Raw genomic sequence first — 16,394 nt, forward strand, 5'->3', positions numbered from 1 at the left:
TCTATATAACACAAGATGATCTTCATTGGTTCATGTAGAGACCCAAATATTTGCTTTGGCACCTAAATGAACTTCATCAATTCTTGCAGAAGCTCAATTGTGTGGTGAGAGCCAGAAAAGAATCTCATTGGGTCTTGTAGAAGCTGTGTGTGACATACTGTACAAATAAACCTCATTGGTTTTCATGCAGCAAGTCTTTTTGAGTTGTAACCAATACAACCAGTTTTAAACACTGCAAAAATCTGATCAATGTTTTTTTTTTTTATGTGAATAAAGTCGGTTGATTGTGATCATTTTATAAAATACTTCAGTCTTTAACTTTATTCATTCCTATAGCATCAATGAAAACAACTTTTGCTGACCAATGTGCTATGTAAAAAAAAAATACACCACAGAAGGAGACCTGAAAATAATCATGTCTTTTAGTAGGCTTGGTTTAAACAACCCATTGTAAATTGATTTATTTTTCTTTATATTTTATCATCTACAGCAATGTGGCCATAACGGATTCACCTAAACTAAATATCCCATCATGGCCTGCAGCCACACACCAGTTTCAGGTCACACACACAGACACAACTGAAGCTGATCAGGACTGATTTCATAGACTATATATACACACACAACTCACACACACATCCTTGTTTACTGTCTTGTTTACTGTAGTGTGCATTACAAAACATGTTCCTGCCTTGTCTTTATATTGTTTATGTTTGTTTTGTCACCTGCCTTGACCTATTCGCTTGTTACACCACAACTCTTTGGATTAAATGTATGCTACCATCTGCACCTGTATTGATCTTTGCCTGCCTGATTATCAATTAAAGCTGCATTTGGATCCAGCAGTAATGATCCATCACTACAATAATACTAAACAGACTTTCAAAGGAGTGACAAAAAGCACAAAAACAGTATCTTCAGTTGCGTTTTGAAGACAAATATTGATTGACAACTATCATTTTAGGGTGATCTAACCCCTTAAGTCTTCTATAACCCATCGTTACACAAAAGTTTTAATTTACAAGACAGATATACTGAATGTTTCTTGCTGCTTCTGTTTATTGATTCTAGTTTGTCTCACTTTAATAGGAGAATACTTCACAGAGATCTAAAGGCCAAAAATATATTTCTGAGGAAAAACATTGTTAAGATAGGTAAGCTTTGCTTTGCAGCCCAAAGGATGCTTGATGTTCTTTTGATGTTCTAGCAACGCTTTCAAAAGCGACTTTTAATGGCACCAAAAGCCCAAACACCTCCCAGTTAGTAAAAACAGCTCTTTTTATGACAGTCAAGACACTCGTCTACAAAGAAACAGGATCATTACACAGTAAAAAAATGAAAAGCATGATTGCCGGTCAGCCATGGCAGAAAGTTTTGATAAAAAGCAACTGTTCTTCAGAGGCTGATGTGCATCAATTTTGTAATTTCTGCCATAAATAAGTGCACTGATAGACATCAACATTTCTTGTCATACTTTTTTGTCACGATGTTGTCAGCGTAAATCACTTTCAGCTTGTTTCAGTGCAGTGTATTTGATTTGTGTGTTCTTGAAGAATGAAATTCTTTCATATAGCAGACCCACTTGAAAGCTAATCTGTGCATTTGTGTTGCTTTATTTCAATTTGCGCCTTAGCCTGCCAAAATAACAGGGTTTACCACACAGTAATTCTTAGGTCACACTGAAAAAAAGATACGTTGAAAAAACTCTCTGTACAGTATAAGTTTATACAGTACTTAAATGTCTAATTTTGTACTGTGATTAAAAAGCCTTCCGGTTCACTAAGATTTTGTAGTACTTCCAGCATGTATCTGCAATAACTAAAAGCTAACTTTTATTTGTATGTTTAGCAAATGTTAAATGTCTCATTTATTTAATACATTTATGTCACAGCAGCAAGAGATAATGTGCAGAACTCTAAATATTTAGTTTGCCACACAGAAAGCGCTTTAAATTTATATTGTGCAATTACATTTTAAATGACTTAGAGTCTTTCATAGCGTTTGATTTTCTTTTTTTTTTTTTAAACAAACATTAAGATGCTTTTTTTTAGGAAACACACAATCAGAAGACACCGTAACAGCTTTACAACAAACAAAATCAATAAAGGAATAAGCTGAACACTCACAAAACACACCATAATGACAAAACACTACAAAAGTAATTAAAGCCATTAGAAGTGAAACAAAAATCTATAGCATGGCCTAATAATATATTATGTGCCCTGTTGAATCATTTTAAAGGGAGAATTTTTAGAGGAATAACGTTATATTATTGTGCAAATTCAGGTCAGTAGGTGGTCTGTGTCTCATGAATTGCAAAAAGCAGTCAAGAAGCTCACACACTCTCAGAAATAAATGTATAAAATCCATCATTATGTTGGTAACTTTTCAAATGGTACATTTTTGTTCCTAACAGGTCCTTAAAGGTAAATATTGATACCTAAAAAGTACAGATATGTATGTCATACCTTAAGTTTACAAAAGTAAACTTTAAAGATACAAAAGTGTACATTAAAGATACTAATGACCACCTGTAGACAAAAGGTGCTGCCCCAGTGACATATTTTGCACCTTTATTTCTGAGTGTGTGGTAGTTAGTCAGTTACTGGAGTTATTAGCCATTATATTTTTATTTAAATAGATGGGTAAATTTTCCTTATTTGAAAACATGATATTGTATGACACTCACGCTATAAAACTTATAAGAACTTTTTTTCTTAAATCTAAGTGTGTATGTAACGTTTTTAGTCTGCAAAACTAATTTTCAGAATGTGTTTATGCAAATGAAACTTCTCTAAACATTCTTTGAAGGTGACTTTGGTGTGTCCTGTTTTCTAATGGGGTCATGTGACCTGGCGACTACCTTCACTGGGACCCCATACTACATGAGCCCTGAAGCCCTGAGCCACAAAGGATACGACTCTAAATCGGACATATGGTAGGAAAAACTGAACCTTTTAGCCATTTAAGTTAAATTTAACCAACCAAGACTTTTTTTATTTTTGTTTTAACTTGATTAAGAAATCACTACAAGATTACATAAAGGAATTTTAGATGCAATAAAATGCAAAAATATGTTTGTTTCCTGAACCTTTTTGTGAATAACTTCTAAAAGAACCATTTCGATTATACCTGTAAAGAATATTTTAATAATCTAAAAAACCTTTGTCAACTATAGAGCTTAGCACTGGTGTAACAGTTTACATCTGTTGAACCCCTATTTTATCCTTAGGAAAGTTCATTTTAAACAATAACTGATAAACTGATAAATTTTGAGCATCATAATGCTAGAGAAAATTCCACCAATCTGAGTGCTTCGGTGAGCAAGGGACTCTCAAAATATCTGAATATTTGTATTTTTGTAGATATTTTGAAATTAACTTAAAATATATTGTTTTTGTAGATACAACAAACACTTTGAGTGAATATTTTTATGTTTGTTATTCATAAAGGTTTAGAATCATAATGATTTTTAGTTCACCCCCTTCCCCCATTCCTTCATTAAAGCTTTAAATACACTGTATTATACCTTATTGCCGGATTTTCAAACACTTTTTTGCTTCAAATTAATGTAATGCTGGGGTTCACGTCTAGTTGCTTGGGTCATGGTTTATAATGCTTTAACAAAGACCCTTAGGATAATCCCCAATCCTGTGGGAAAAATGAATGGGAAAATAGCTAATTATCTGTGTTTTTTTTCCCTTAACAATGCAGTTTTGACCTTGTAGTCTATACAGTGTTCTGAAATGTGGCAAACAGTAATACAAAATGAGAGGTTCAACCAAATGTCTGACTTGATTTAAATCTTCCAGCAGTTTCCAGCTCTCAGCAAGTAACTTGCAAAATTATTCCCTCATTTACTCAAACTCATAATCTGAAAGAACAATTCATCATTACATATTATGCAAATGTGCGAGTAATGTGGTATTATGTTTGATTGCTGTCAAATTGTTGTCTTGAAAAAATGTATGAGTTCTGACAATCCATGAAAGCTCATCAGATCAGTTTTAAGCCATTTTAACTTGAAAAAACTTACAGAAAGATGCAATCAGGCCCAGTTAAAGATGCAGCCGACAAAACGGCAAGCTTAATTAACATAAATTCTGATATCTCATGTTGCTTATTGAGCTGTAACCATCTACTTTGGAGATCTTTCCCCCCCATTCTCTCTCTCTCTCTGGGTAAGGATGAAATATAAATTCATATCACGAGACATTTCCAAAGGCACCAAGGCGAGGATCCTCTGCTTTTCAGATCCTCTCTCGACAGCCCGGAGCACCACAGGGCTCTGTCCTCTCCTCCCCCTCCATTTACAGTATGTGCTGAAAGAGATTTCTAAAGAGAAACGAGGTCCACTGGGAAATAGTGAGATAACAGCATGTACGTAAAAATGACCAGAATGATGTCTCATGACTTTTTTAAAGGGAAAAGTATTACAATTTAAACCTCAGCATCTTTTACCAACTAACATTCACATCACAAATAAATAAGATGAATGCTGAACACCCAAACAACACACTAAAATAAAGTAAAACCAATAACAGTGAAGAAATGATATTATTACTGTAAAAGAACCATTTTATGATGTAAAGAATGCTAACACCTCAGAAAATCACAAATCTAAAGCATTGCCCATACTGTAAAAAATAAATCCGTAAAATTTATGGTAAAAAGACTGGCAGCTGTGGTTGCCAGTATTTCACAGTTAAAAATACAGTACAAACCGTAAAAGTAATTTCTCATTTTTACAGTAAAATACTGTAGTTCATTAATTTATAGAGGTAATATGTCTGTATTGAGAACTACCAACATCTAACACAGCCATATGCAATGGGGATAAAGGTTACATAATGAATCAATGCTCATTACAATCAACTTTTCCCACAAGCAGAAAAGTGTATAAGTCTATAGAAGGTGCTCAGTGTCATTCACATGGCTACTAAACACTAGCATTGTAACACGCATAAAATGAAAGTTATGAAATTAACATTGTTTATCAACATTAGATGTAACCTAAATCTCTAACGTACATAACTGATGGAAAAACAACTAAAAAGATCTATATTAATGTCAACAAAAATTATAAAAGGTGACGTGCCATGCAGGAAATTGGAAAATCAGTTTACAGTTATTTGTCGTATATATTAAGGAAACTGTTAACCAGGTTATTAATTTTTACTGTAGCATTTTTACATTTTTTTTTACCGTTGAAAACACTGCGAATTTTACAGTTCAGTACCATATTTTTCAAGCTGGAACTTCTGTTAGAATTTTTGGAGGAATATCGTTGTGTTGTATTAGTGTCAGTTCCGGATTAACAAATTAGACCTTGGGGCTACAGAAAATCCAAGGAAAGAGAAATAAACCCCCTTTATTTTAGAGCCATGACAAAGTATCTTCAATCACCAAACCTGTTTTTTAAATGTATTTTATTATATAAATAATAATAATAATAATAATAATAATAATGAGCACTATTTGATTTATATGTCATATTTGATTGCTATATTTAATTTTATATTTTATCATTTATTCATATCATATTTATTTTATTTTAAATTTATTCAAGACATTACCTTCAAACAGGCGATGCAGTGGCGCAGTAGGTAGTGCTGTTGCCTCACAGCAAGAAGGTTGCTGGGTTGCTGGTTCAATCCTCGGCTCAGTTGGCGTTTCTGTGTGGAGTTTGCATGTTCTCCCTGGGTTCGTGTGGGTTTACTCCGGGTGTTCCGGATTCCCTCACAGTCCAAAGACATGCGGTACAGGTGAATTGGGTAAGCTAAATTGTCTGTTGTGTGTGTGTGTGTGTTTGTGTGTGTGTGTGTGTGTGTGTGTGTGTGTGTTTTATATATGTGTGTGTGTGTGTGTGTGTGTGTGTGTGTGTGTGTGTGTGTGTGTGTGTGTGTGTGTGTGAATGTGTGTGTAAGTTTCCCAGAGATGGGTTGCGGCTGGAAGGGCATCCGCTGCGTAAAAATGTGCTGGATAAGTTGGCGGTTCATTCCGCTGTGGCGACCCTGGATTAATAAAGGGACTAAGCCGACAAGAAAATGAATGAATGAATGAATTAACTTCAAACAGGGTTCCAAAATGACCAAAAAACTATTTTCACAGAGGAAGATGCACAAGCACTCCTGTATATTATTCATAGCCTAAGCTGAAGTAAAATGAATAAATGAATGAATTGTTTTCTTTAAATCTACTTCTGGCCGTGACATGTTCACACCTAAATGGGTATAAAAGATTTGTTTAAGGCATTATATGCAGCATTGTTTATCTATTGTCTTAGGTAAAACGAGATCTTAGGTAAAATGTGCTAAATGCATTATAAAGGTTGAAGCATTAGAATCGGTAGTCGGTATCGGACGATTACCATGACTAGGAATTGGCAAAAATTCCTTGGAATTCCTTGAAAAAATCCTGATCGGAGCATCCCTAGTACATACGTTTTTTTTTTTTTTTACCAAAATATTAAAAACTTTCAAGGATTTAAGACATTCATGATGGTTAAATGCGTCATAAGAGTCTTGTGAAAAGGGTCTATAGGGTCTATTTGTTCAAAAGTCTTCTTTCAAACTTTAGCTGAGCAGAAATCTCTAATGATGTCTTTAAATCCATGCTTCTAATTTCCAAAAATGTTGGCCTTGTGAGTCAATTGCAGCAAGCTAGCATAAAATTTCTTTGCAGTTTGATCAGATATGCTGTCTGATGAAAGAACCAGCAGCAATATTTCACTGTTACTGTCATTTTTTATCTAAAGGAGGCAAAGTAACTTTCAGAAAAAACGTTTTAGTTTTAATTGGTTCAGTTAGACTTAAGCCATTGCTGGCTGTATTGACAATTGTGTGTAGGCTGTTTAATTTGGTTACACACTGTCTTTGTTACATTATACAGGAAGGAGTGATCAGTTGTGAGGCTGACACATTACTTCAGTTGTGAATTGTTTAATTGGGATTCTAGTTGTTATAGCTTTATTATTGCAAGTTAATCAGTGAAGATACTGTTTCAATGATAATATTTGTTACACGACAAGGTTGGTTAGCCTACCTTTGATCAAAGAGTTCTTACTGTCATAGTAGAGCTGTAAAAAAAAACTGTCCTGGAAATAAATAGATATCTGGCCACCCTATTAGGGGCTAATTCAGGGCAGTTCAAAGTTAGTACTGGGCTTTATCCACTCCTATCTCCATTGCAGTGCCATCACTGTTTTGAACGAAATACTTTACGTTATTATTAATTAAAAGTTCACCGCAAATAGGCGTTTCCTATCAGGGGGCAGGTTAATTGTCCAGCCAATCAAGAGCCCCCTCCTTCTGTGGACCTTCTATTAATCCAGCTCAAGCTTAACCAGGAATGTTTATGTTCTTGATAGTCAGTTACTCCCATCATAAAAAATGTTGATGTGACATACCATACCAACGCAATCTCACAACAATTTAGAATCTTTTGATTTAGTGGCTAATTCGTTTGAATTTGTACAATTTAGTATGATTTGCTCATCACCCAATGACGGTTAGGTTTAGGGGCGGGGTTGGGTGCCACGTCTATTTTTTAAAATCATATATTTTCTTATGACTGAATTCGTACAAATCTGTATGAATTAGCCAATAAACTGACAAAATGTAAAATACTTTCTCATGAGATTAGGCTATCTATAAAGTAGTCAACATTTTAACTAGATCATCGACTTACTTTAAAGTTGTCCTATAATTACTAAACAACACTCATTCTTGTCTCAGGATTTAAAAAAAATTTTTTTAATCTATTTTAAATGTAAATGTGAGATTGACAGGCGGATCGGTGCAGAGTGAGCAATAATGCAGTCGATGTACCAGTCTGTTGTGGTAAAGAAGGAGCTGAGCCAAAAGGCAAAGCTTTCGATTTACTGGTCGATCTTACTCTTTCCTATGGTCATGGGCTTTGAGTCATGACTGAAAGGACAAGGTCAAGATACTAGTGGCTGAAATGAGTTTCCTTCGCAAGGCGACAGGGCGCACTCTTATAGGTAAGGTAAGGAGCTCTGTTACCCGGGAGGAGCTCGGAGTAGAGCTGCTGCTCCTTCACATCGAGAAAAGTCAGCTAAGGTGGCTCGGGCATCTGTTTCAGATGCCTCCTGAACGCCTACCTAGGGAGGTGTTCCTGGCTTGTCCCACCAGGAGGAGGCCTCGGGGAAGACCCAGGACATGCTGGAGGGACTATGTCTTCAGCTGGTCTGGGAACGCATCGGGATCTCCACAGAGAAGTTGGAGGAAGTGACTTGGGGAGAGGGAAGTTTGGGGTCTTCTCCTAAGACTGCTGCCCCTGCATCCCTGCCCTGGAAAAGTGGATGAAAATGAATGAATGAATGATGAATAAAAATATTTATAGTGTTATTTCATCAATTGTACTGTGCTGTTGTCATAAACAGAACAAAAATTATAAATTCATTCATTCATTTTCCTTTTGCTTGGTGCCTTATTTATCAGGGGTCTCCACAGCAGAATGGACCGAGCATATGTTTTATGCAGCGCATGTCCTTCCAGCCTCAACAAATTACTGGGAAACATCCATACACTCTCACATTCACACACACTAATACACTATTGCCACCTTAGTTCATGCAATTTGCTTACAGTGCATGTTTTTGGACTGTGAGCACCCAGAGGAAATTCACATGAACACATGTAAACTCCACACAGAAATGCCTACTGACCCAGCCGGGACTCGAACCTGGGACCTTCTTGATGTGAGGCGACAGTGCTAACCACTGAGCCACCGTGCCGCCCATGTTAAATTCTTAATTAAAAAAATCCTAAATTTGAATCTTGTATAAAAACTATGACAAATTATGCATTTTTTATCAATATTTCAGAAACCACAGTTGAGTATTACCAGTATTAAATTTAATGGCGCTACATATGTTGCCAAAATTAAAAAAGCTGCTTGATTTGAAATTAATTGTGATTTAAAAAGTGCTTGAATCTGCTGTTAATGAAAAATGGAAACCCTTCTATTATTTTCTTATTGTGTGACATTACCTAAAAACTCAAAAACTCTCATAAGAGTCAAAAGCGTTTTGTTGTTTTGCACTTAAGTTCTTAGAGCTAATTGGAGCTGTGCAGTTTTTAGTCTGCAAAACTGCAAAAATGAGTTCAGAAAATGCTTTCCATATTCTCACTTGACAGCTCCTGAACACCACAGGGCTCTGTCCCGCCCCCCCCTTCCCTTTTACAGTATGTGCTGAAAGAGATTTATGAAGAAAAACTAGGTCCACCGGGGAAACTCTGAAACAACAGCATATTAGCAAAGTACGAATACCGAGGCGGACAAATGACTGGAAAACAATAAAGATACAATTAAAGAGAGAGGACAATCTCATTTGCCAATCGGCTACAGGCACCTAGCTGTTAATTCAAGGGCCGTGTGTTTCCTCACACACTCACCTCATTGTGTATGTGCCACTGAGAGACTTGCAAAGCAGCCTGTTGGGAATTGAACTCTTCAGTCTGTGCTCTCAAGCCTGCGAGAACACAAGCGGCAGACAAACTGGAGGAACGGGGTCACTGTGCCGAGAACAAGAGGAGAAGCTAAAATAGAGATACCCTTAAACAACATATTTATCTCCTTGGCTTTTAGCTCTCTGAATGTTTGTGTTTTTTCAGCATGGCAAGACACAAACTATAATGCTAATGGAAAATTGAGATCTTTGCTGATTGCTAGTTATGCAAACGAGTTCAGAAAACCCATCTTCACCAAAAGCTCTAATGTGACAGTGTGCATTGATTTTGATTATGTTACAGCACGGATAGGCCTGACATGATAATTGGTATTGATTCATTGCAAAATATTTATTCATGACCCTGTTAATTTTTGGTGACAAGTAATTGGCCACACTGTAAAAATCAACCTGCTAATTAGCTTGTGATTCATGGCTGTTTTCTGTTGATTTAGTATATTCTGTTTACTTATTAACTCTTCTTCTACACACACACACACACACACGCACTCACACAAATTGGTGATTCTAGAGAAATATTACTTCTCAAAGATAAACCTATTCTTTTTTTTTAAATAAAAACTTTAATCAAACAGTTTTGAATAAAATATTTTATCTTATCTGTTAAATAATGTTTGTATGTGTATTATTTAGGGACCTTGGCTCTGGAAAATAACTTAGAATCCCACTATTTATGCATTTACGCTCTCATTTTTCTGACAAGCAATTCTGGTGTGCTACAATCAAACTCGGAAATGAACAGACCAATTACATTTCATATATGTTTTGTGTCTGTCCCTATGTTCTGGTCAGCTCTATTGCTGTATATCAGTTATATCTGATGTCACTTCCTCTGGCCTCTCGCAGGCATGAGGCATGTCATTTATTCTTCTCTCATTAATATGTACAAAATGTTTAGAATACAATATAATAATAGATTAATTATTTGTGGCAACATCTGTTGTGAATTTCTTATTCACTTTTTGAAAATAATAAATTGATGGAAATGCATCAAACTGTTTTAGACATGCCATGTGGTGTCTAGTTTGAGGATAGCATCTCGAGCTAATTTAGCACTAGTTTAAACAACTGTTCGTAACAGAATCAATTGTTCTCTATCACGTTTAAGCATTTAACATTGTTTTACTTTACAGTTTATTGTAAGGTTCAGTTTACTGTAAATTGTCTTTTTTTGTAGGTCATTTCCCATTATGATGCTAGGTTTGAACTGCAGCAGATCGTCTTGACCATGTCAACGTGCCTAATTGTTTTAAGTTGCTGCCATGTGATTGGCTGATTGTAAATTTGCATTAACGAGTAGTTGGACAGATGTACCTAATAAAGTGGCCGGTATGTGTGTATATATATATATATATATATATATATATATATATATATATATATATATATATATATATTTATATATATAAATATATTATTTTGTGTTCCATATGATTTTAAAGCTTGTAATAATAATAAATATTAAAGTAAACACCCAACATTTACAAAACTTACCATTTTAAAATTTGAATTAGTGTTAATTCCTCCAGGTTCTCCGGTTTCCCCCACAAGTCCAAAAAACATGTGGTATAGGTGAATGGGGTAAGCTAATTTGTCTAAAGTGTATGCGTGTGAATGAGTGTTTATGGTTGTTTCCCAGTTATGGGTTGCAGCAGAAAGGGCATCCGCTGTGTAAAACATATGCTGTAAAAGTTGGTGGTTCGTTCGGCTTGTGGTGACCCCAGAGTAATAAAGAGACTAAGCTGAAAAGAAAATAAATGAATGAATTAGTGTTTACACCATTTCCACTAATTATGTGCACACAAATTCATTTGAGTTTGTCTTGCTTGAATGCTGCTTTCTGAACTCAAACCACCTGTGTCCACCTGAGTATGGTTGATCTTCTAGAGCAGGGGTTCCCAAACTTTTTAGCACGCGACCCCTAAAATAACAATGCCAGTGACTCGCGACCCCCAATATCCTCTGAGGTGGTTATAAATACAGAAAACTTGCATGCAAGGGCGCACACACACACACCAATAGACCAAAGTCTATTCTTCGTTTAATTTTTTAAATGTATTTCAGTGCTGTAAATGGGCCAGAAAGTTTAACCTGGTGTTATAAAATCAATCTGCTGCATCTGACGCTATTGCTGTCTTTAATATAATGTATTTACCCCAGGGGTCGCAATCCAATAGAACAAGTAAATAAGCTACTATAGTAACTATAAACGGCTGTTTTTTTTCTCTTCAGTTGGTTATGGATAAAATATGGCAATTCTAATGGTCTAATATTAATAATAAGTAGATTTTTGGAAATCACTAGGCGACCCCCCTTCATTGTTCCGCGACCCCTCAAGGGGTCCCGACCCCCACTTTGAGAACCACTGTTCTAGAGTATGGTTCACTTCTAATGTGCATGTATTCATGGAAGTGAGCGGCTATTACTAACAAATTGGTCAAACTGTGTGTGGTTATGCATTTACTCACATTAACTGATGCATCACAATCAAACTCAGTTTGAAGACAAACAAATTAAATCTGAAAGCACCCTTTTAAAGCACTCTTGTTTTTTAACGACATGATTAGTAAATGCAGATAGAATATAACATTTTGGGTGGATTTCCCAAACAATCTGACCTATTATTATAGTGCAAATTACAAGGGAGTTTGGTGGGGATTGACCCTCCTAATTAACGCCTGAACGAAGGACAAGAAAACAAGATGTATAGGCGGTCACCCCTTTAAAACTGAGAAATAGTTCACCCTGATCTGTATTTTAAATAGCAATGTTAATAATTAAATCAATAGATATAATATATTATAAATAATATATATAATAATAAATATATAAAATTAATAAACATTTGACCACCCCTATAATGGTTTATACTATTGTGATTGCATAATCGCACCAATCAGTCTATGCAAGAAAGAAAATTGCATAGATTCAACAGTCTGAAACAAAAAGATCTGGAGCACAGATAGACATTGTAAGTGTTTACTTGAGACTGCTTTCTTGCTAAATAAATGTTTGTACCTACATATAGCCTGAAGTTAAAGTCACATTAGATGCATTGTTTGTATGGTTTGATCTACAGTAATATCTGAAATAGCAAATCTGAGGATACTGTACTGGTAGGTCTGAACACATTTAATATCCCTCAACACATTAACAACTTAAATATATTTGATTAATAAATTAGATGTAATTTCAATAAATTCATAAATGACTGATGCATGTATCACACAAACTAACATTACCGAAAATATTGAGCCTCTGATCGTCAATGTAGAATTCTCACAGTGCCTAATATGACTCTTGAGATGGGCTATTTCTTTCAATTGTCCTCTATTTGTTGAATGTCTGCAGGTCTTTAGGCTGTATCCTCTATGAGATGTGCTGTTTGGCTCACGCTTTCGAGGCGCAGAACTTCTTGGCCGTGGTGCTGAGGATTGTAGAGGGACCCACTCCATCCCTGCCAGAAACATACTCACGGCAGCTCAACTCCCTAATGCAGAGGTACTGGAAACAGATGCTGCCCTCCTCCTGGCAGGCACAAATCGGGTTAATGTCAGCCTGTATCTGTCCGTCTGCTCGCTGTGTACGAGAAGATAGACACAAATCAGTGGCTTGTTTGATTCAGCTGTTTTTCAAAGCAGATTATGCAAAAATCCCAGCAGGTTTTAGAAGCGTTCAGCTACAACTATCAGCATTTCATGAGGTTTTAAACATAATTCTCTCTCTCTCTCTCTCTCTCTCTCTCTCTCTCTCTCTCTCTCTCTCTCTCTCTCTCTCTCTCTCTCTCTCTCTCTCTCTCTCTCTCTCTCTCTCTCTCTCTCTCTCTCTCTCTCTCTCTCTCTCTCTCTCTCTCTCTCTCTCTCTCTCTCTCTCTCTCTCTCTCTCTCTCACACACACACACACACACACACACACACACACACACACACACACACACTAGCAAACCTACAGGTAGGGGAAGGGTGTTCTTTTAGTGAGCAATCAGTAACAGTTGTTTATTTATTTTCTAAATGTGAAAGGCTTGTTCCAGTTTTTTTTTGTTGTTGGTTTAAGTTTGTTGTTATCAATTAGGGAGTTTTTACTAAAATTTTCTTTATCTATGACACTAAATGCAAAAATTCACATAGGGAGCCTTTTGTTTACAATATATTTGTTTTTGTCCTAGCATAGTTGGTTAATTGGCCGTCATGGAAAAATAGAATTGTTGAAATGGGACAGAGTGACGTTACATCGATTTTTAGGCATTTGGTGAAATCAGTTTAAATGTTGAATTTGCTTTTTTGTCATTTAACAGTAGAAGTACAGACATTAATATCTACATAAGTGAAGCTGATTGTGATACTTGTTAAATATTTATATATGATAATGATTGTTTTTTTTTAAACAAATATACAGTTTGATGTTCTCTTTGTATTTGCTATGTCTGTATAATTTGCCTTCATTTTTAAAGGAAAGAGAAGAGAAATAATGGAAAAAATAAAAATGACAGATTCTTTTTTTTTTTTTTTGGTCATTAAAAGATTAGTTTATCCAAAAAATGTATATTTCTGTTATTTATTACTCACATTTATGTCATTCCAATTCCCTGAGATCTTCTTTTATCTTCAGAACACAAGTTAAGATATTTTAAATCCAAGAGCTCTCTTTGCAATGATCAAAGTACAAAACAGCAGCCAAAATTTTCCATGGCACTTTAGTGTTTTAGCTGTAATTATACAATAAAAATACCATTTTGTGCCAAAAAACTCTGTAAATATTTATTTGTATAGCGATTTTCACAATAATTACTGTTTCAAAGCAGCTTTACTAAAGGTGCAGATTATTGTATTACAATCAAATTCAGAAAAGTTAAGTTATTAGTTAGTTACCATATCTTTTTTCGTTGATAATTACTTTAATTACCTAGTTACCAATACCGTAGCTTTTAACAGTTAATATTATTATTATTATTATTATTATTATTATTATTATTATTATTATTATTATTATTATTATTATTATTATATAAGCATAGTTAACTTGCAGTTATATGTGTGTCTGAGCCTTAAACCTTATCAGGAAGGCTATTCCATAGTTCAGGAGCCCTATATGAGAAGTCTTGACCTCCTTTAGTGGACTTTTCTATACTGGAAATATGACTTATTACTTCTCTTCCATGTCAGGGCAGGGTGCACTACACTAACTTTATAATTATAATTTAAACCAACTTATTTTGTTCAGTTTTTTCACTGGGGTTTTACAGTGTAAGAGAATTTCCATTTTGAGTGAACTAACCCTTTAAACAGGTATTTAAAGTCTTTCTCTCTTTTTTTCTCTCTCAGTATGTTAGAAAAGGATTCTTCTCACAGGATCTCGGCGGCAGATGCTCTGAGAAACAGGTTCATTGAGGAAAGCTTGCAGGTGAGAAGACGCTGTTAATCAGATCAGTTGAAGGAGAAAGCCTGCGACCAGCTGTTCAGGCGCTCTGCTTCAAAGGTTAATGGGAAGGGCCATAATACACCAGGAAGACTTTGATTTCAGGCCAAGCCCAGTAGGTTTTCTAAAAGTCTGTTATGCATACTCATCACATCATCCATTCGCCATCGCACTTGACTTACCGCGCACGTAACCTTTTCAGATTGTACTGTTGAAATGTCAGTGATTGGCATTGTTGCCGCTTGGTGATTGTATTGATTGTGGCTTGTCCTTGTTCTCTGGCATATATGAATTTTTATGCATCTGTCAGGCACACGATCACTCTGTAAATGTGTAAAAGTTTCGACAAAAGTTTCTTTAGCCCTATTCGGTCAGGACTACTTTTCTCTGAGAGGCTTAAATTAGTTTTTCCGCAGATTTCAATCTGGTTCAATTTTGTAACACTATCTCAGCCAAAATTGCAGACCAGAGCCCAGTGATGGCAACAGGTCGCTGTTTAGAACTGCACAATGCATCATTTCTGCATCGACATTGTGAGGTGCACATCTATAGTGAGATTACTACAAGATGTTCAATGTCAAGTGGGGATTGTAGTTGACCAGATACCACCGTTCAGAACATATAGGACTTGTGGATTAGTTACAAAGTTAGCAACTATAATTGAGTGAAAGTTCTCCTTATCTAGGCTTGTCATTTTTTTGTTTATATATTTGTTTATATTTTATTCAGATACAAGTCACCCCAATAATTCTAATATTATTTAATTTAATTTATTTTTGTCATTTATTTTTTATTCATTTATTCATTCATTCATTCATTTATTCATTTATTTTTCTTCGGCTTAGTTCCTTATTTATCAGCAGTCACCACAGCGGAATGAACCACCAACTATTCCAGCATATATTTTTCACAGCAGATGCCCTTCCAGCCATAACTCAGTACTGGGAAATTATTTTAAATTTTATTATTTTATTTTATTTTGCATTTGTTAATTTTTATTTTATTAATTTAAAAACACACATTTAACATTTTAATTTAATTTATTTGATGTATTAATTTTTAAATAATTATTATTAATTATTTTCAATTTATTTATATTTTATTTTTTAATTAAATTTTATTATCAATTTATTTAGGTTAATTATTTTTATTTAATACATTTTTAAAAAAATATGTTTTAATTTTAAATGATTTTATTATTTAAATTTATTTTTTCATGTTATTTAATTTTTCTTTTCTTTTGTTATTTTTTTTTAGTTTTAATTATTTTTATTAAATTTATATTTATATATTTTAAATTTATTTAGTTATTTTGTTTTATTTTTAAATATATATTTTAATGTTTTATCTAAATGTATTTATTTAATTTATTTAAATTTATTTTACTTTAATTTAATTTAATTAGATTTTATTGTTTGATTTTATTACTTTCATTTTTTATTTTATTTTATTTTTTAATTCATTTCATTTAATTTTTTACTAAATT

At 34.5% G+C, this 16,394-nt stretch overlaps 1 protein-coding gene and 1 long non-coding RNA gene across 13 annotated transcripts in view; one reads left to right on the plus strand and one right to left on the minus strand.

The window, feature by feature from the left end:
- The window catches only part of nek11 (NIMA-related kinase 11), a 246,927-nt gene that overhangs the window by 38,092 nt on the left and 192,441 nt on the right, over positions 1–16,394 (plus strand). For all 12 annotated transcript variants that reach the window (XR_015511922.1, XR_015511923.1, XM_087287730.1 and 9 more), the window contains 4 exons: positions 1,090–1,154; positions 2,812–2,938; positions 12,845–12,994; positions 14,815–14,893. Coding sequence is in view for 10 of the 12 variants with exons in the window: in XM_087287730.1 (XP_087143856.1) it covers positions 1,090–1,154; positions 2,812–2,938; positions 12,845–12,994; positions 14,815–14,893 (421 nt within the window). In the remaining 2 variants the exon portion in view is untranslated. The remainder of the gene's footprint in view (positions 1–1,089; positions 1,155–2,811; positions 2,939–12,844; positions 12,995–14,814; positions 14,894–16,394) is intronic.
- The window catches only part of LOC147840390 (uncharacterized), a 65,083-nt gene continuing 55,148 nt past the window's right edge, over positions 6,460–16,394 (minus strand). Inside the window, exons 2-3 of the long non-coding RNA XR_015512036.1 lie at positions 12,736–13,072; positions 6,460–8,311 (exon numbers count right to left, since the gene is read on the minus strand). This is a non-coding gene — a long non-coding RNA (uncharacterized LOC147840390). The remainder of the gene's footprint in view (positions 8,312–12,735; positions 13,073–16,394) is intronic.

Source organism: Danio rerio, chromosome 16, assembly GCF_052040795.2.
Source record: "Danio rerio strain M-AB ecotype USA chromosome 16, GRCz13ab, whole genome shotgun sequence".
In the NCBI taxonomy this organism is placed as follows: domain Eukaryota; kingdom Metazoa; phylum Chordata; class Actinopteri; order Cypriniformes; family Danionidae; genus Danio; species Danio rerio.